The following is an 18,240-nucleotide window of genomic DNA, read 5'->3' on the forward strand; positions in this document are numbered from 1 at the left end:
TGTGTGTATCATAATGCACAAGTCTACTCTGTGAGAGTTTCTGCTTCTAAGGTTCCTATTTCTGTATATTTTAGCACGCTCTTATATGGAGGAACAAAATGTGAACTTGTCTGTGCTTCAAAAAACAGAACATTTGTGCTCTAGTTAAAAATGTATAGCAATAATTCACAGGTGGGCTGAAGCACTGCAGTTTTGTTCTTGACTCTTAGGAGGAAAAAAAAAAGTGAAAAAGGCAGAGTGTCTAATTTCGCACCTCCGACTCTAAGCCTTGCGTATCAAACAGATTCGAGGTGTATTCTAGTAACGTGAACAGATTCTTCTGGATTTGTCGTATAATAAGTTTGTTGATTTATTGTGTAATGCTCAATGTGAACATTAGGGGCAGTATAACAAATTGTATACTTACAGACAAGTATTGATTTATATGAAGTGTGTAGATTGAATTTTAACAACCGTCTTATGTACAAACCCACATGAAAAATATGTCCTATGTCAAACACGTGTTACAGCTGTACACAAAATGTGCTCAAACACACACACTCACACAGAATTGTTAAACTCGGCAGAATCAGAGATCAAAGATCTTTCCCACTAAAGAAAAGAACACCATATGTGTGTGTGTGTGTGTCTCAGATCTCCATGTGTTACTCACACTCTCTCCGTGCCGTAGCTTCTGTAGTCCACGGCAGCAGATACGGCCACGACAAGAGCCGGGATGCCGTAGCCTGCCAGGTAGAAGTAGCGCTTGCGGGAATGTTCGCTCTCAAAGACCTCCACCAGCATGATGTAGAGCTGCACGCCTTCCAGAAACATCCACGTGAACGCCGCCAGGAAGAAGAAATGCAGCAGAGCGGCAAACACGGCGCAGACGATCTGCATAAAACAAGATGCAAAGGAAGTGAGCGGAACTGATTATCACTGGCAGTGAATTAGAAGAAAGGATCACACACACACACACGCATGTGCATTGTAAATCCAAAAGTCTTCAGATTAAGTGGACTTTGATGGATGATGTCCATCTCCTCTTGTATCAGTAATTAAATTAAAACTATGAAGTTTAGAGCTCATTCATCAAACATGACACTCTTCTATTACAGGAACAATTACACCCTGCGTGCCACCTTTGCACAGGATATTATTCTCTGTGATGACACTTCTGACACACACACACACACACACACACACGTGCGGTGTCCACTTTATTAGGAACACCTAATGTTCTTGCATGTATCTAATCAGCCAATCACGTTGCAGCTGTACAGTGTATATGATCATAAGTATACAGGGATGAGCTTTCCTTTACATCAAACCAGGGCCGCTGATCTCACTACATCGATTTTACTGTAAAGATTGTTTTTGACTATTTGTTTTGTTAAAGGATGTACACAAATAAAATCATCCAAGATGACCACCATCATAGCGTCACAGACCCGGAGGATAGAAGTTAACATTTCCAATAACAGCAGATGAAAGGTGAAGGCAGGCTTTGTGTTATAATAAAAACTGAATACTTGTAGGTCTGTATGATCTATTGATCTTGAACTTGGCAGAGATTTGACAGATGGACAGAGTTCCAGACTTCAGTTTACCGCTTCTATCTTTTCCTCTCAAGCGTGGAAAAAAGAAAGAAATTCGCTAATTCTTCACCATTTAGTGTTCACATAAAAAAACAACAACATAATAATATGGTGGATTCTAACTGATTGGTTGGTTCTGATAGTAATAGTTATGAAGGCTCATTTCTAAGATTCCATGATGCCTAAATAGGCCACGTCCTCACTCCCTGTCATCAACATTAGCCATATGGCACTAGTGGAGAGGGAGAAAAAAAAAACCCACCACAGAACATCATTTGGAGTACAGAAGATCTGCCGATATTAAAAAATCCCAACAGTTTTGTTTCTGCACGGCTTCGCTGAACCAATGTGCCATGACACATTCCCTCACAGTGAGCATCATCATTACATACAGAGCTCCAAAGTCAATGACGTGAGTGGGTGCGCTCGAACACAACGACCGGAGAACAACTGATTAAGTGATTAAGCAGATCTTTGCATAAATGGCAAAACATAAATAAGGCTCTAGAGATGATGAAGAGATGAAGGTCAGACTCAGACTGAGAGCTGAACGCCTCTGTTACCCCCACCCGCTACACCTCCTTCCCCCTGGCTGGGGTTGATAATGAGATCGTCCCCCCCAAGGGATTAACCATTAACCCTGACCTGGAGTGTTTAACCCTTCACCTCGCTGGTGTGTTGAGATGATGCTTAGCGCCTGGAGGATTTTTTTTAGCAATTTCAGCCTGTAAGGTTAGTGACTCAATTACTGATGAATCTTGTTAGGAAGCTGATACAGACTCAGAGAAAGGGAGGAAAAGAAAGAGGAACTACGAGAGAAATTGTTGTAGACTGATTGTCAAACATCCGTCCATCCATCTCTTCATCCATCCATCCATCCATCCAACCAACCAACCATCTATACATCCATCGACCCCTCCATCCATCCATCCAACCATCTATCCCTCCATCCATCCATCCCTCCATCCAACCATCTATCCCTCCATCCACCTACCCCCCATCCATCCATTTATCCTTCCATCCCTCCCTCCATCCATCCATCCCTCCAGCCATCCGTCTACCCCTCCATCCATCCATCTACCCCTCCATCCATCCATCCCTCCATCCATCCGTCTACCCCTCCATCCATCCGTCTACCCCTCCATCCATCCGTCCATCCATCCATCCATCCATCCATCCCTCCATCCACCTACCTCCCCATCCATCCATTTATCCTTCCATCCCTCCCTCCATCCATCCATCCCTCCAGCCATCCGTCTACCCCTCCATCCATCCATCCATCCATCCATCTATCCCTCCAGCCATCTGTTTACCCCTCCATCCATCCATCTACCTCTCCATCCATCCATCTACCCCCCATCCATCCATCCATCCATCAATTTTCTAGAGGGTTAGAGTTGTGAAACTTCCAAAGAGCCCCTTGAGATATCAGTGGTTTCATAAACATTCACATATGGAATTTCTACTTACAAAGTCATAAATATTATTATTTAAAAATCTGTATAATATTTAAACTGTCAGTTTGCATGTTCTCCCCATGTGTCAGGGGTTTCCTCCAGGTACTCCAAGTTTCTTCCCCCAGTACAAAGACATGCCAGCACTAAATTCTCAATAGTGTGTAAGTGTGTGTGTAAAGGTGTTCCTTGCCTTTTAAAGTTACCTGCTATAGACTCCAGGTTCCCTGTGCCCTTGTGTAGCATAAACGGTACAGAGAATGGATGGAAGGATGAATGGATGGTATTAACCATGTTGGACCTTTAGCTATAAATTCTTAGTAGTCATTCAATGTCATTTGTATGGCACTGTGTGGCATTTAAAACAAGTTGTTTATTTTAACAACAGCTCATTGTTACTAGCATACACTATACTAGCATATACTAGACTCTCAAGGTACTTCATATTTATTATCTTACTGCAGGTTTGCACAAATGAACCGTGATGTGAATACTGATGTAAATATGGTTTAATCCACAATTGTGTTTCATATCCGCACTACTACTGTTAATTTATTATATGAAGTTTTCTTCTTAGTCTTATATTTTTGGTGTATACAGGTATGTAATGGGATCAATAAAGTCTATCTATCTATCTATCTATCTATCTATCTATCTATCTATCTATCTATCTATCTATCTATCTATCTATCTATCTATCTATCTATCTATCTATCTATCTATCTATCTATCTAAATCTAATCTATCTAAATTTCCGTAAATTATACTGTTACAATTACTCAACAGGAAAGAAAAAATAATTACTAATACTTCACCCTTGCTAAGGGTTCTTTATTAACGTTCATAGCTGTTCATAAAGTTGAAGCACATTTCACCAAATCACCATGGATAGGCTTTGATATCTTACCTTACACTATCTTTCCGGAAATATTGCACTGGTTACGATGCAAATTTAACAGAAAAACAGACATCTTGTGTGAAGACTTTTGAAACCCTTTGCTTTGATCAAGTTGTTAGAAAGCTCCATGTATCCACCGTCTAGCTTCTACACAGATTCTCATTATGTATCTGTTCTGTTTTTTTTTTTTTTTTTTACAGTGAAGCTGCTTTGCGACAGCGTCGATTATACCTACGTTCGACCCAGATAAACTCGAATTAAGCGTTAAATAAGTGACGATTTAGAAGAAACGGCATGCAAAAGGCTTGCCTGCCCCCTTCACTTTTACCATTCAAATTCCATTCACACATCATGTCACCTCTACAACCCCCATCAACCATCTTTTCCGTGCACTACAGACATGATGGCCCTTACGCTCCAGAAGCTCTCGCAAGCAAATTAGCTCTGTGGCATGAGGAGACTCTGGTGACACTCAGAAATCAGCTGTTCAGTCCTCCGCTGAGCTGAGCAACCTAAGCCCCAGCATCAAATCCCTCGCTCTGAATCACTTCCTTGCACGTGGGCTGCTTAGCAGAAGAATCAGCGGGTGATTTTCTATCTATTTATTTATTTTTATTTATTTATTTATTTATTTATTTTTCTGGAGAAAGAAGAAAGTGTTGGAGGAATGAAGAGAAAGGCTATAAACTAGACATAAAGTACCTGGTGTTTTGTTTCGTTTTATTTTATTAATTTATTAATAAAATTAATTAATTAATTTATTTATTTTCATTTTATTTTATTATACTTAATTAACAAAGCTAATGTTAAAATCTGGTAAAGTTTTAAGTTTACATGGACACATGCACACCAGGGAACATTTCTAGTTGTTATATTATTTTTATGTCAAATTAAAATGGGAAATAAACAGATGGTTTTAGTATTTTGAAATATTTAAAACACAATGTATTTCACATTTAAGATTTTGCACTATTTCTACATCCCTACTTAAACGCAAACAGATGTGTATTATATTAATATTAAGGATGTTAACTCTTTAAATAAGAGACTTTTCGAGGCTTTTTTATCATGCTTAAGCTCTGTGTTAGACACATGTGATGCATTTCATCTCAAATGGGTCATAAGGTTTTGCACAAACTTGTGGAGTCCATGCCAGCTTGAGCACACACTGTCATTACAGCGAAAAAGAGAAATATTAAATAATTATCCATGGATGGATGGATGGATGGGTGGGTGGATGGATGGATGGATGGATGGATGGACAAATTGATGAATGGATGGATGGACAAATTGATGAATGGATGGACAAATGGATGGATAGGTGGATGGATAGATTAATGGGAAGATGAATAGATGGATGGATGACTGGATGGATGGATGGATTTTATTTTCCTCAAGTTGGTGTCAGTGATATAATTTGTAATAAACATTGAAAAAAATAGAATACAAATAGAAGTATTCTCTCCAGTGGATTTGGACCCTGTAGATAGATAGATAGATAGATAGATAGATAGATAGATAGATAGATAGATAGATAGATAGATAGATAGATAGATAGATGGATGGATGGATGGATGGATGGATGGATGGATGGATGGATGGATGGATGGATGGATCGATGGACAAACTGATGAATGGATGGACAAATGGATGGATAGGTGGATGGATAGATTGATGGGAAGATGAATAGATGGATGGATGGATGGATGGATGGATGGATGGATGGATGGATGACTGGGTGACTGAATGGATGGATGGATGGATGGATGGATGGATTTCAACGATTCAACATTTTCTTTTCCTCAAGTTGGTGTCAGTGATATAATTTGTAATAAACAGTGAAAAAAATAGAAGTATTCTCTCCAGTGGATTTGGACCCCGTAGACAGCTAGATAGATAGATAGATGGATGGATGGATAGATAGATAGACAGACAGACAGACAGACAGACAGACAGATAGATAGATAGATAGATAGATAGATAGATAGATAGATAGATAGATAGATAGATAGATAGATAGATAGATAGATAGATAGATAGATAGATAGATAGATAGATAGAAAAAATATTGATTGGTGCACTTTCCACAAAAAAGTTGTATTAGTTAAAACCCCAAAGAAATCTCAAAGTCAGTGCCATAACGCTCAAGTACATCAGCAGCTACAGCAGCAGACTGACAACAAAACAAAATAACCAATAACTGTGGCACATGCAATGTCATAGTCAATGAGCACAGATGCACATAGTGCTCAGAAACAGGAGATGAGATTAGCTGATGGTCACCAGTGTGTGAAGGATCCGTTTCTGAAAAGCTCCAACATTCAGGTCCAATTATAGTTTTGTTTGTGGATCAAAAACTGTAACATCATAGTGTGTGTGTGGGTATGGTGCTGGTGTAAAAGTATCAGGTGCAGCAGGGCAGTATTAAATAATGGTCCACCACATGAATAATATATGGTGGTGCATTTTCTTTAATGGTCAAAACATGGGCAAGTCAGAGCTATGAATTTGAATGGTTTTGAATAATAAATGAATGGAGTGCAGAAATCTTAAATATATCTGATGTGTGTATTGTCTTACAGGCTGGTCGGTGCGGTTGATGCCTGTCAGGAAGAGCGTCTCGGCGATGAACAGTGAAATGCACAAGTTCTTGTGGATGGTGTTGCGGTCGCTCTGCAGGCCTCGGAAGAAGCAGAAGGTAAAGATGCAGATGAGCAGGCAGACTAGCGACAGCAGGATACCCACCCATGTGATCATATTCAGCAACAGGTCATGCACCGGGTCTGCACTCTGCGAGAGAGAGAGTGAGAGAGAGAGAGAGAGAGAGAGAGAGACATAAGTAACGTAATCTACATCTGTAACAAATTGCAAAAGCTCCAAACACGCTCATTGTGAAGGGTTTGTAATGGCACTGCTCTGCTTTTATTGCTCCTGTGTGGCTGTGTGTGAAGTGCACCGCTGTGGCTCATTCACGTCTACTAAAATAACGTCTTTCCCATTAACAGCCACTGTGGCTTACCATCACATACTTTCCTCCTCTGGATATTATTAACAATCCCATATAGCTATAAGCCTCTAAATATATATCTGCCCCCAGATCCTGAACTTTATAAGCAAGAAGAAGACCATCACTTGGGATAAGCTGTGTTTACAAAGCTGTATTAGTCGAAGGTTAGTTTACGCTGTCCTCTAAGCTGTAAGCTGTCCAGCCTGAGGTCAAACGTGGTCCAATTAACTAAAAAACCAGACTAACACTAACTGGCCTAATTAAATAAGTTTTGGACATTTAGATTGTTCTTTTGACATTTACTTGAGCTTGTGGCTGCACTTGCAGAAACGAGGAAGGCACTGCTCGCAAAAACTCTAATTAAATCTTGTGTGTGTGTGTGTGTGTGTAAAAAACTGAAGCTTAATATTTTTAAGCTTTTTGAATGCTGTGAATGTAAATTGTCCAAATTTTATGCAACACTATTTATACTATTACTTCTAATTTAATAATAATAATAATAATAATAATAATAATAATAATAATAATAATAATAATATAAAGGTATATAAATTATTTAAAAAAATATTAAAATGTAAATAATAATAATAATGATATAAAAATGCTTTTTAGTTCCAGTGAAATTTTAAAGCTACAACATACAATGATATTCTAGAAAATGGTGTGCTTTTAACTTTGCGGCAGCATTTGAGTGTGATGGTCAGTTGTCCATGTCCATTGTCCGTGTTTTGACCATAGTGAACATTCTATCATGTGTACAGTGTAGATCGAGCCATATTCGTGCTTTGATGGCTATAACTACACATTACATTAAGAGCATTTATACTTATCCAGAACATTTATCTCATTTCATACAACTGAGCAATTGAGGGTTAGGGGCCTTGCTTAGGGGCCCAGCAGTGGCAGCGTGGTGGACCTGGGATTTGAACTAAGCCCCCCACCCTTCACAGAACTACCACAACTACAACCCCAAGTCCTTCAAGAAAGTAAAACCTACAAGATCTGACCCCATATCCCAAAATTATTCAAACACCAACCTATTAACTTTTTTTGAATCTAATGTTTTCCTGTCTCAATCCATTATATCCACATGCTTTAAAAAAATCCATTATAGTCCCAAGATGGAGAATACAGCATACAGAGTCCAATGCAAAGTGCTTTATGCAGCTAATTTAAGACCTAAAGGCTGTTCGTCTCCTCAATGAGACACACAAATTGACTGTAATAATGCTGCACTACACTGCACATGGCCACTTACTTCGGCACCACTTATAGAGACACCATGGAGGGAGGATAGCATGGATTTATCCGTCAATTATTTATCACACTCTATTGTTTAGTACTTAGAACAGCTCAGCACATGGCCACTTTCACCCTGTACCTGTCTTAGATATATAGTTATAGCTATATTTTGGCACCGTGGCAGGGTGAGATAAAATTTAGATAGCTCTGGAGTATTTCTAAAATAAGTCTTGTCTGGGTGGTTGGCAGTATGACCTATGTAATGAAAATTTAAAAAAATATATATAGGTCTATATTCTTGGATAATTAAATAAAAATGAAATTATATTAAAATTAGTATTATACAGCCTTTACAATATTTTTTCCAGACAATATCTTTCAATTTTATTTTATTTTATTTTATTTTATTTTATTTTATTTTATTTTATTTTATTTTATTTTATTTTATTATTTTCAGGCAATTAGAGGCAGAGTAACAAAGCAGGTGATTTATGAAAGCAACTCATGGATTCAGTGGGCAGCAACACAATGTCTGATTTCCCTCTAGACTCGGCTGTGTACAGTCCCAGCGGAGAGCACTCGCGCAGACGCACAGACAGGAAGTGCATGACTGATATCGCAATGTATGCGACAAACCATTGGGGACTGCATGAACCCCGTCTTAGCATTAAACCCCCCTCTTCCCCTCCCCGCCCATTCCCTAACACTACTCATGAATATTAATGAGCAGAAGAACAGAACACTGATATCAAAAAGTCGGCATGGGTAACTGTGTGTGTGTGTGTGTGAGAGAGAGAGAGAGAGAGAGAGAGAGTTGTAGCAGAGGAAATAGTAAATGTCACAGCTACAGTCAGTGAGTGAACTTTTTTAAAAGAGATTTTGTTGTTTTTGGCCGTGGCGCACATTTATTCTCTGGTCCTGCGAGACGGAGAGAGAGAGAGAGAGAGAGAGAGAGAGAGAGAGAGTGAGAGAGAGAGAGAGAGAGGGAACATGAGATAAATTTCTCTCTCAGGTCCAATTCGCCCAGTGCTGTATTTCTCCTCTATATCTCACTCTGTGTGTGTGTGTGTGTGTGTGCTGTACACAACCGAAAAGAGACATATGCTTCTATATTAAGCGCACACACTGTATATACACCATATGTACTGCAATATAAACAGACGGATGACTAAAGCTCACACTCCCAGAACAAAAAGGGTCATAACCATAGACCCACTGGTCACAAATACTGCACATACTAACCACTTACTGGAAGTCCTGAGCTTTATTCACTATTTACTGCATTGTAATAAACATAGGTTTATTTTATTAAAAATAGGTGTATGTACATATATATATGTACATACACCTATTACAAGAAAAACAGGATTACAGACAAAGTATCGTTCTGGAAGGGATTCGTAAAAGTAGCCATTGACTTTCTTGTAGTTTGTAGGTTGAAAAAGAACTGGCAAACATTACAATAATTATATAGAGTACCTGAGCTGGAGGTCAATTATTTAATGCAAACAGTTGACGTGTACTCAGTTATATATATATATATATTTATGTAGGCTGAGGTTATAAATGTAGATAATTAAGAGTCGGTGTTATACCTATAGTAAATTCATGTAGAATATATATTTACATATTGTATACTTAATTACACAGGACTACAGAAGTAGCGCTGAAAATAGCTACAGGGAAAAGCACAGGTTTATGTAAATGCATTCGTTTCTATGGAGCCTTCGGTGTCAGAGATAAAGCTGTTAGAATTAATTTTCAGACACAGGAACGTCTCAAGGATTGAACTTTTCTTTTGTTTTTGTTTGTTTTTTTTGTTATATTCAATAAAAAGAAAACGAAAGAGCTGCTCCAAGAAATTAAGAAATTACACCTTCCGTGGGCGTCCCACAACATAAAACACGGCTATAAAACAGGTAATATGTACGATATGTCTATTTTTTTTTATAATAACTAAAAAAAAAAAATATGCTAGGTCTTGTGCAACAGATTACTTGTAGCATAAGAAGAATAAAGCATTTCAGGACATGCTGTTATTGGAAAATAATCAACTTTGCACAGCTTGGCTTTCATCACACCACCTGTGGTTGATTATTTCTATATTAGAAAAGCACCTTGGAAAATATATTTAGAAAAATAGTCATACAGGGTTATGATAGATGGGTTCATGTTTATTTAGGAAAAATCGGATGCATTCTTGTGGTAGAGTTGTGTATGATTAAAAATAGTGAAACTCGGGTCCTGTAAATTAAACTGATTGATTTGTTTTCGCCCCAATTATTTGTTTCTGTTCCACAAACCCACCCATAACTAATCCTCTCCACTTACATCCCCTCTGCCTCTTTCCTGTGATCTCTGAATCGCAGTAATTACAGTCATTCTCTATAGGGAGGTTATTTTACTCCCCTGTGCCAAAAGGGTGTAACTTGTTCAGTTCTCGCTCTAACGTGACATTCATGTACGGCTTCGTGTCGCCACGGTCCACTCGGACTCCGAACATGAAATGAATGGTGCTGGAGTGGGTGGTGAAGTGCAGGGCCTTCGTCCTTGTGCTGATTTGACAATGTCACATCGCGCCTGTATGGCTACTCAGCGTCTAATCAGTTCAGCACACGCTGATGGTCCTTGGCAATCACTCCACGTGTGCATGCACACAAACACACACACACACACACACTTCCAGTCTGTTGCTTTGTTCTGCTCACGATCGTCTTTAACGCGTATAAGGATCCTGTGTCAGTATGAACTTACTGATGGATGAGTATCCTGTTAAAAATATAGACACGTCATTCGAGAAAAATAAAAACTTCTCTCAGTTTGTATCCGTCACTCATTTTTTTCGTATATTTTTTCTGTAATATATAGTGTGTAGCTAAACATATGCAACTGTAATAATGCTAAAAAAAAATTCCTAGCACTATCTATTAATGCTAATATTATTCTCGATTCTGATATACTAGCTGTGTACATCAAATTCAATATTTCGACCTTAAATAATATACAATGTGTGTGTACAACCACAAACCAGGTATTATATTTGCTTCCATTTCCACCATTGTTATAAATTTAATGACTTAAAAAAAAAAGTTTCCTAAAATGACTTAAGAAAACATTCGCAGCACATCCACACCGCCCATGCGGGTAATATTTAAAGCGAGACTGTGAAAAGGTTTTAATTCACACCTACCTTATGAATAAATCATACATATTGTCTTTTTGTCGCATCTCACAGTCTTTAACCGGCATTATACTGGACGTGTGAGGCAGATAGCACAAACACAACGCTTATTTACATATTGTTTATTTTTTGTTACCCTTACACCAGACATTCTTTTTGGAAGTCATCAACAGCATTATTTTTCTGCACACACATGAGCCTTGTCGAATTCTCGATTCTGATTGGTCGGATGTTTTCATTTGAATTGTATTGTGCTAACGTGTTAATGTTTACTACAGTAGCAGTGCAGTCGCTGGGAGAGACGGCATATTTCTGCAGAGGGCAAAAGTCATTATCAAAGACACCTCTTACCCTAATCATGGACTATTTACCCTTCTCCCATTAGGAAGGTGCTACTGGTGCTTCAGACTGAGGAATAGCTTCTTCCCTATAGCTGTTTCCACACTGAACAGTAGTATTTCTTGGTTTTAACACACCGTATCCACGATCCAGGATCCTGCGCTCTCATTCCCGGGTTCAGTTCCCGGGCAGGGAGCTAACCCAGTCACTGAAGAGTTAGCTCTCAGCGCCGGTCCAAAGCCCGGATAAAATGGGAGGGTTGCATCAGGAAGGGCATCCTGTGCCAAAATGAAACATGCAGACCAAATGATCCACTGTGGCAATCTCGAACCATGTCTAATGAGTCTTTATTACTGTGTCTATACATTGTTCATCAATATATAAACCACATATATATATGTCCTATTTATAACAACTACTGCACTCCTGTACATAAATCTTCCACTCCTCCTGTATATATCACCCCCATACCTGTATATCCTTTGTAATTTATTGTAAATATACTACTATGCACTTCTGTTTAGATGCTAAGTGCATTTCATTGGGTTTGTACAAGTACTTTGCACAATGACAGCAAAGTTGAATCTAATCTAATCTAATCTAATCTAATCTAATCTAATCTAATCTAATCTAATCTAATCTAATCTAATCTAATCTAATCTAATCTATCCCGATGAATAAGTTTAGTTGATATGGTAAAGTGACGAAATATTTCATTACATAAGTTTGAACTTTTCCAACATGGGATCTTCTTTTTTCTGTAGTAGGACGAGATGCATTATTTCGTCTTATTAATTTCAAGAGGCTGGTGAAGGAGCAACTGTTTCTAGCTGATAGAAGGTAAGTCATGAGGAAATAACTTGTTTCGCAAACATTCCACTACATTAAGCATATCGATACACAGTGGGAAAAAAAAAATATGAGTTATTCTTTAATAAATAAAAACGATTCCTTTTGGTCGTCTGCTTTCGGAAATTCTTCGAAAATGGTTATTTTTCTGCCCGTATTTATTACATACACAACGCTACATAGGACAAATAATTTTGCCTTATAAAATGGAGTCAATAAGAATAAAAAAATACTATGAATTGAATACAATTAAATGACAATAAAATATAATAATCTATGCAGGTGAGAAGTAGGTGGAAGAAGATAAAAATGTATATATGAATGTAATCAGTTGTAGAAGAGTAGGACTATTGTAAGTATAGTAGAAATGTGTTGAGATGGAAAGTCCAGATTCGAGGTATTGTTCTGTTTGAGGGCCTGTAAGGAAGAAGCTCCTCCTCATTATCTCTTTATTGGCCTTCAGGTAGAGTAAGTACTTCACTGACCTCAAGATCCTTCACCATTTTAATCCTTATTCATTAAATCTCAGCGTGATTTGGTTTAGTTTGCGGGGATCGGGTAAACCTACTAAATTACCACAGAGGTCACTTTTTGTACAATGATTGATTCTAATCCCTTCACAATAGCATGCCGTAGCCTCCTTTCACTCCGTCCATCAAAGGGAAGTAGAAAAGACCAAAGGATATTATGTGGGTAGTGTGTGGACTACTCTCAGCACAGCACTGACCCAGCTGTAGCAGATGCTCACCTATCTGAAGCAAGGGACTAAAAATGTTCTATTGAAAAATTCATGTTCACTCCCTCTCTCAGTAATTGGCTTCTGACACCAACTGTCAATGTCAAATGACAAAATTACAATGGCAAAGCAATTAACAAGCAAAACAAAGGTACAAACCAACCAACAACAAAGATACGGCTTGGAATAAGGTCTTATGATAATAAAGTCCATTAAAATTGTGCTGTGTTTTAATAATACAGTTCACATTACTCTCAAGGCTGTTCCCCTAACACACACCCCACCACACACACTTCTTTCCTCCTCATAAATTCCAGAGACTTCTTCTTTCATTTGAATATTACAGAGACACGAGGGAGATGTTACATTTTTTTTTTTCCTCATAAGCTGAATTCCTAATGGTATCAAATTTAGGGCATGTGCTTCAGAAGGAAGTACAGCTCCATCTCCCCCATTTTCAGCCTGCAGTGCTTACGAGTGCCGGTCGTCCTCTGTAAGTGTCCAGGCGGCGAGTGTCAACGTGCCAAGTCTGTACACACTCAACAATTTGTAGAGTCGTCTATCTCAAGATGGCCAGAAAAAGGCTGCGCTAATGAGGGCTGTAGTTTGGTGAAATCAGCCTCCTCACCCCAAAATGGAGTGGTGTTAATTTGCTGTAAATTAGAGGGCAAGGTGTCTTACGTTAGATCATCATGACAACTGACTAAATAAGGAGGGGGAAAAAAAAGAAACACCTTAAAATGTAAGGTGCTAGGTCATTGCGAACTGCCAAAACAGCTTCTGTGTGCCTTGGCATAGATTTTACACCTCTCTGGAAGTGTAGTGGTTGGATGGACACCATTTTCTAGTAATGCTGAGATAAGTAGACGGTGATCATTTTTTCTTATTAACCTCCGTAGGCAGGCTATAACACATCATGACTATTATGCGACAAATCAGAATTGCGCTAAAGTCAAACGTTCACATTGAAAAGGTCATGACGATCTTTGTCAGTTGTCATGAAGCATCATAATCAGTCAGTGAGTATAGAATGTTTGTTACTGGATCTTCAAGACAACATGGCTATGTTTAGTCTACAGAAGGACTGCAAACTATATATGTCTGATGGTTTGGTCCAATCCATTGGTGTTGTTTGGGTGGGGGGAATTTCATTATAGTTACTGGTGTTTCGTCTAAAGAACAGGTTCCCCAGGACTCCTGTCCTGTCCTGCTATAATATACTCAAATCATCTCAGGGATGTTAATTAGTTATTTCAGGATGAGGGCTGGGAAATGGCGCCATTTATGAGTGTCAGTAGTGCACCACTGGCATCCCGTAGATTCTAAATCCCAAATTTTGCAGGAGAAATAGACAATGGGATATTTCTCCTGGGAAATAACCATGTCTATTTGTTTCTAATCTGCTTTTAGCAAGCGGCTGTGTGTAAAGAATTAAATATTTAACCAGTCATGTTATGAAGTATAACAGGTAATTAAGCTAACTGCAGGTTGTTTTGACTCAATGTTGTAGGATCTAACCATTACACCAGCATCAGCTATTTCATGACAGAGCACTTTTGGAGCCACGGATCTCACTTAGGTAGTTTAGTGCCAGAGAATATCTCAAAAAGGCAGAACCAGAGAGTCCAGAGTTGCTTGATAAAACCAATAGTTTGATTATCGCACTGACTATATCTTTACTGGATGATGCAAAGGTAAGTCAAGTTGTTGATCATAAGGTTGGGGTTCAAGCCCCAGCACTACCAAGCTGCCATTGTTGGGTCCTTGAGCAAGGTCCTTAACCCTCTCTGCTCCAGGGGTGCTGTATCAAAGCTGACCCTGTGCTCTGATCCCAACTACCAAAAACTAGGATATGCAGAGAAAAGAATTTCACTGTGCTGTAACATATATGTGACATATTCTTCTTCTTCATGGATTTGGATTGTGGGACTGCTGTAGATTCCTCCTCCTCTGCCTCCTTCTCAAGCTCTGAGTCACCGAGACAGCTCTCTCTGAACATGTACCGAACCCTGCGAGGACATGTATCCACTCCTCTGTGCCTTAAGGGCAGCCTACAGGCCTCTTTTTTTGTAAGGTCTAATCAAAAAGCCTGTCACAGCTCTCTCCCATTCTATTCTCATATTTTACCCTGTATATCTCTCTTTCCCTCACAGATCTCCCGTGAGATCTGCGTCAGCGCAGTTCCACCCTTGCATCTCGCTCAGTCTTACATCTAACAAAGCTCAACTTTGTTTTCTCATAGTTCTCTCTCTCTCTCTTCCTTGTATTATTATTATTATTATTATTATTATTATTATTATTATTATTATTATTATTATTATTTTAGAAAATTTCTCTGCTTTCATTCAGGAATTCTGAAAGGGACGGCCACCTCCAGCAGTGCCACAGGAAAGACAGAGAGAAAGAAAGGGACAGAGAGAAAAAGAGAGCTAATCCCCAGGTAAGAAAGCACTTGAGAATATGGAAATGAGGCTTTTTGAATAAATGCACCTGGGTACCATGCTGTCTGATTATCGAGCTCCATGCTTCATCTCTCTCTCTCTCTCTCTCTCTCTCCTATTCTCTCAGTGGGTGAGCATCGAGCTGAACCACTCAGCGTTTTGCAAATTTCAAATAAAAGATGAACAGCTGACCTCTACCATTGGCAAAACAGCAGCTGTCAAACAATGTTTAGTGCAGGTTCACTAAAACTACTGCGACAAAAGCATTCCACTTCATCAAGGTAATCTAACCAAGAATCAATACATAAACTTCATGTTCCAATAGACCGGGTGATATATACAGACAGCTGTATACAACTCATGTCATTAGATCTTATGGAAGTGGAAGTGATGTTTTTACTTCCTGAAACATCTGTACCAAGTTCAGAGGATGAATGAAGAACCAAACTTCAGACGTCTCTAAGTATATAAGTGTCTCTAGACACCATCATCTCTCTGGTACCTTTTGCGACTGGAACTAGATTTTTCCTCTAGGACCAAGATGAGGAGCTACAAAGCAACAGAATACACAACCTATGTGCTGCTCTCATTTGTTTTTTTTTGTTTGTCCATGTGACTTTGTTTTGCCTTTCGTCCAGTCTCCACCCCTTATCACTGGTTTTCCTGATGTGTGCATCTGTTCAGAGCTCAACTCGTTCAATTCATTTCCATTATTCATTCATTCATTCATTCATTGTCTATACCCGCTTATTCCTAGGACTCCTAGGGTCACTGGGGTCTGCTGGAGCCTATCCCAGCGCACACAGGGCGAAAGGCAGGGGTACACCCTGGACAGGTCGCCAGTCCATCGCAGTCATTTCCATTATTCCTTTCCATTTTTTTTAAAACGCCTTGTCCAGTATTACCAAAGCAGTCCTTTTTCCTCTTTCCCAGTGTTCTCACACTGTCCAGTTTTTTGGACTGTCCTTGCTTGACCTGGGTTTGGAAGTATTAAGGAATTATTAAGGAAACCCTTAATAAAGAACATGCCGGGTTTACACACGCTCTAAATTAGATCTTCCTGCTCTAAATTTCAGCTTTTTATTGAAGCGAAACCTCAGAATGTCGCTGTAAATAGTCCTAAACTGTAAAAGCCGAATTTGTTGTGACAGCCATTTGCATTTTTTTTTTTTTTAATTCACACTCTCGCAGGTACTTTCTAAAGATAGTGGCACTTATTCAGTCATAAATAAGTAGCAAATGGTTGCATGACATTCCAAAGCAAGGAACCACTTTTTCTGTTAACATCTACAACTAAACACAAATTATTACCACGCAGAAAATTTTATGTATTTAAAACAAAAAGTGTGACACTGACCTCAAGAATTCAGTATATAACCGTTATCTTCCTACTTTACTAAACCTTATACAGCGTAAATCTTTTCAGGAATGATTAATGAAACACAGACTATGACTGTAATTAGCTACTGAGATTCAGACCTTGGTCATTTTCTTGATTTTTTTTTTTTTCAGCTCATTTGTGGAATTGAGGGGAAAAAAATATGTCACCTATTTCAACATTGTTTAAAAATGTTTGCATTTATGTGGATAGAAATGTGAATGTTTATTAGTGCAAATGCCATTTAGATATACTAATCAGCCTATAGCACATGCTTTTGGACTGGGCGAGGAATCCAGACTACCCAGTGGGGAAAAAGATGCAAATTTCACACACATTGGGTGAAGATGAGAATCAGAACCTCGATCCTGGAGGTGTGGGTCAAACAAGCTAGCCACTAAGCACTAAGCCAACGGTGTGTGAAAATGAGTAGTGGGTGGTGGTAGCTCATGTGGTTAAGGCTCTGGGCTGTTGATCGGTTGAAGCCCCAGCACCACCAAGCTGCCACCGTTGGGCCCTTGAGCAAGAACCCCTGCTCCAGCCAAGCCTAAATTTTACACCCCTATGAAAAAGTTTAATGTTCTTCTTGCTCCTGCATCATGGCTAAACCTGTGCTCTAACCCTAAACCTCCAAGGATGGGATATGTGACGAAAGAATTTCACAGTAAAGTGATATAAAGGCTTCTTTCTTAATATTTTTAAATTGAAAAGGTGGTTTACCCATAATCATCACATCAGTGATGTCAAATATCAAATCATTGCCTCATACTGTCTGGAAGCATAAATTTGACCACCACTACTAGACAGCTCATCTTTTAATGATTATCTAACGACTTCCACGTTTCTGTTCCAAACCAAATCTTTACACATGCACACCGGTAAGCAAACGAAGCATTTGGGCTCCTACCTTGACGTCGACGTGGGCCATGAGCACAGCAAAGTTGGTCAGGTGTGTGCAGGAGCAGGTGGTGTGCGTGCGGTTGGTAGCGAGGAGACGGCAGTCCTGCGTAGACCAGAAGCCCGACATGCTGCGCTTGGAGTAGCTCCAGAACGAGCAGTTTGGGTTGAAGTTCTCTTCCGACTGCTGTGGGCAAGAAGCCAAAGGTAGCGTGAGGAACACGGGTCCTAGTGGCCATAT

The 18,240-nt window shown here is 39.1% G+C and overlaps 1 protein-coding gene across 10 annotated transcripts in view; it reads right to left on the reverse strand.

Annotated features, from left to right (window-relative positions):
* LOC131349118 (adhesion G protein-coupled receptor L3-like) overlaps nucleotides 1-18,240 on the reverse strand; it is a 296,639-nt gene that overhangs the window by 36,028 nt on the left and 242,371 nt on the right. For all 10 annotated transcript variants that reach the window (XM_058384515.1, XM_058384522.1, XM_058384514.1 and 7 more), the window contains 3 exons: nucleotides 18,010-18,186; nucleotides 6,510-6,719; nucleotides 653-873 (listed from right to left, as the gene is read on the reverse strand). In XM_058384515.1, the coding sequence (XP_058240498.1) occupies nucleotides 653-873; nucleotides 6,510-6,719; nucleotides 18,010-18,186 (608 nt within the window). The remainder of the gene's footprint in view (nucleotides 1-652; nucleotides 874-6,509; nucleotides 6,720-18,009; nucleotides 18,187-18,240) is intronic.

Source organism: Hemibagrus wyckioides, linkage group LG29, assembly GCF_019097595.1.
Source record: "Hemibagrus wyckioides isolate EC202008001 linkage group LG29, SWU_Hwy_1.0, whole genome shotgun sequence".
Classification (NCBI taxonomy): Eukaryota; Metazoa; Chordata; class Actinopteri; order Siluriformes; family Bagridae; genus Hemibagrus; species Hemibagrus wyckioides.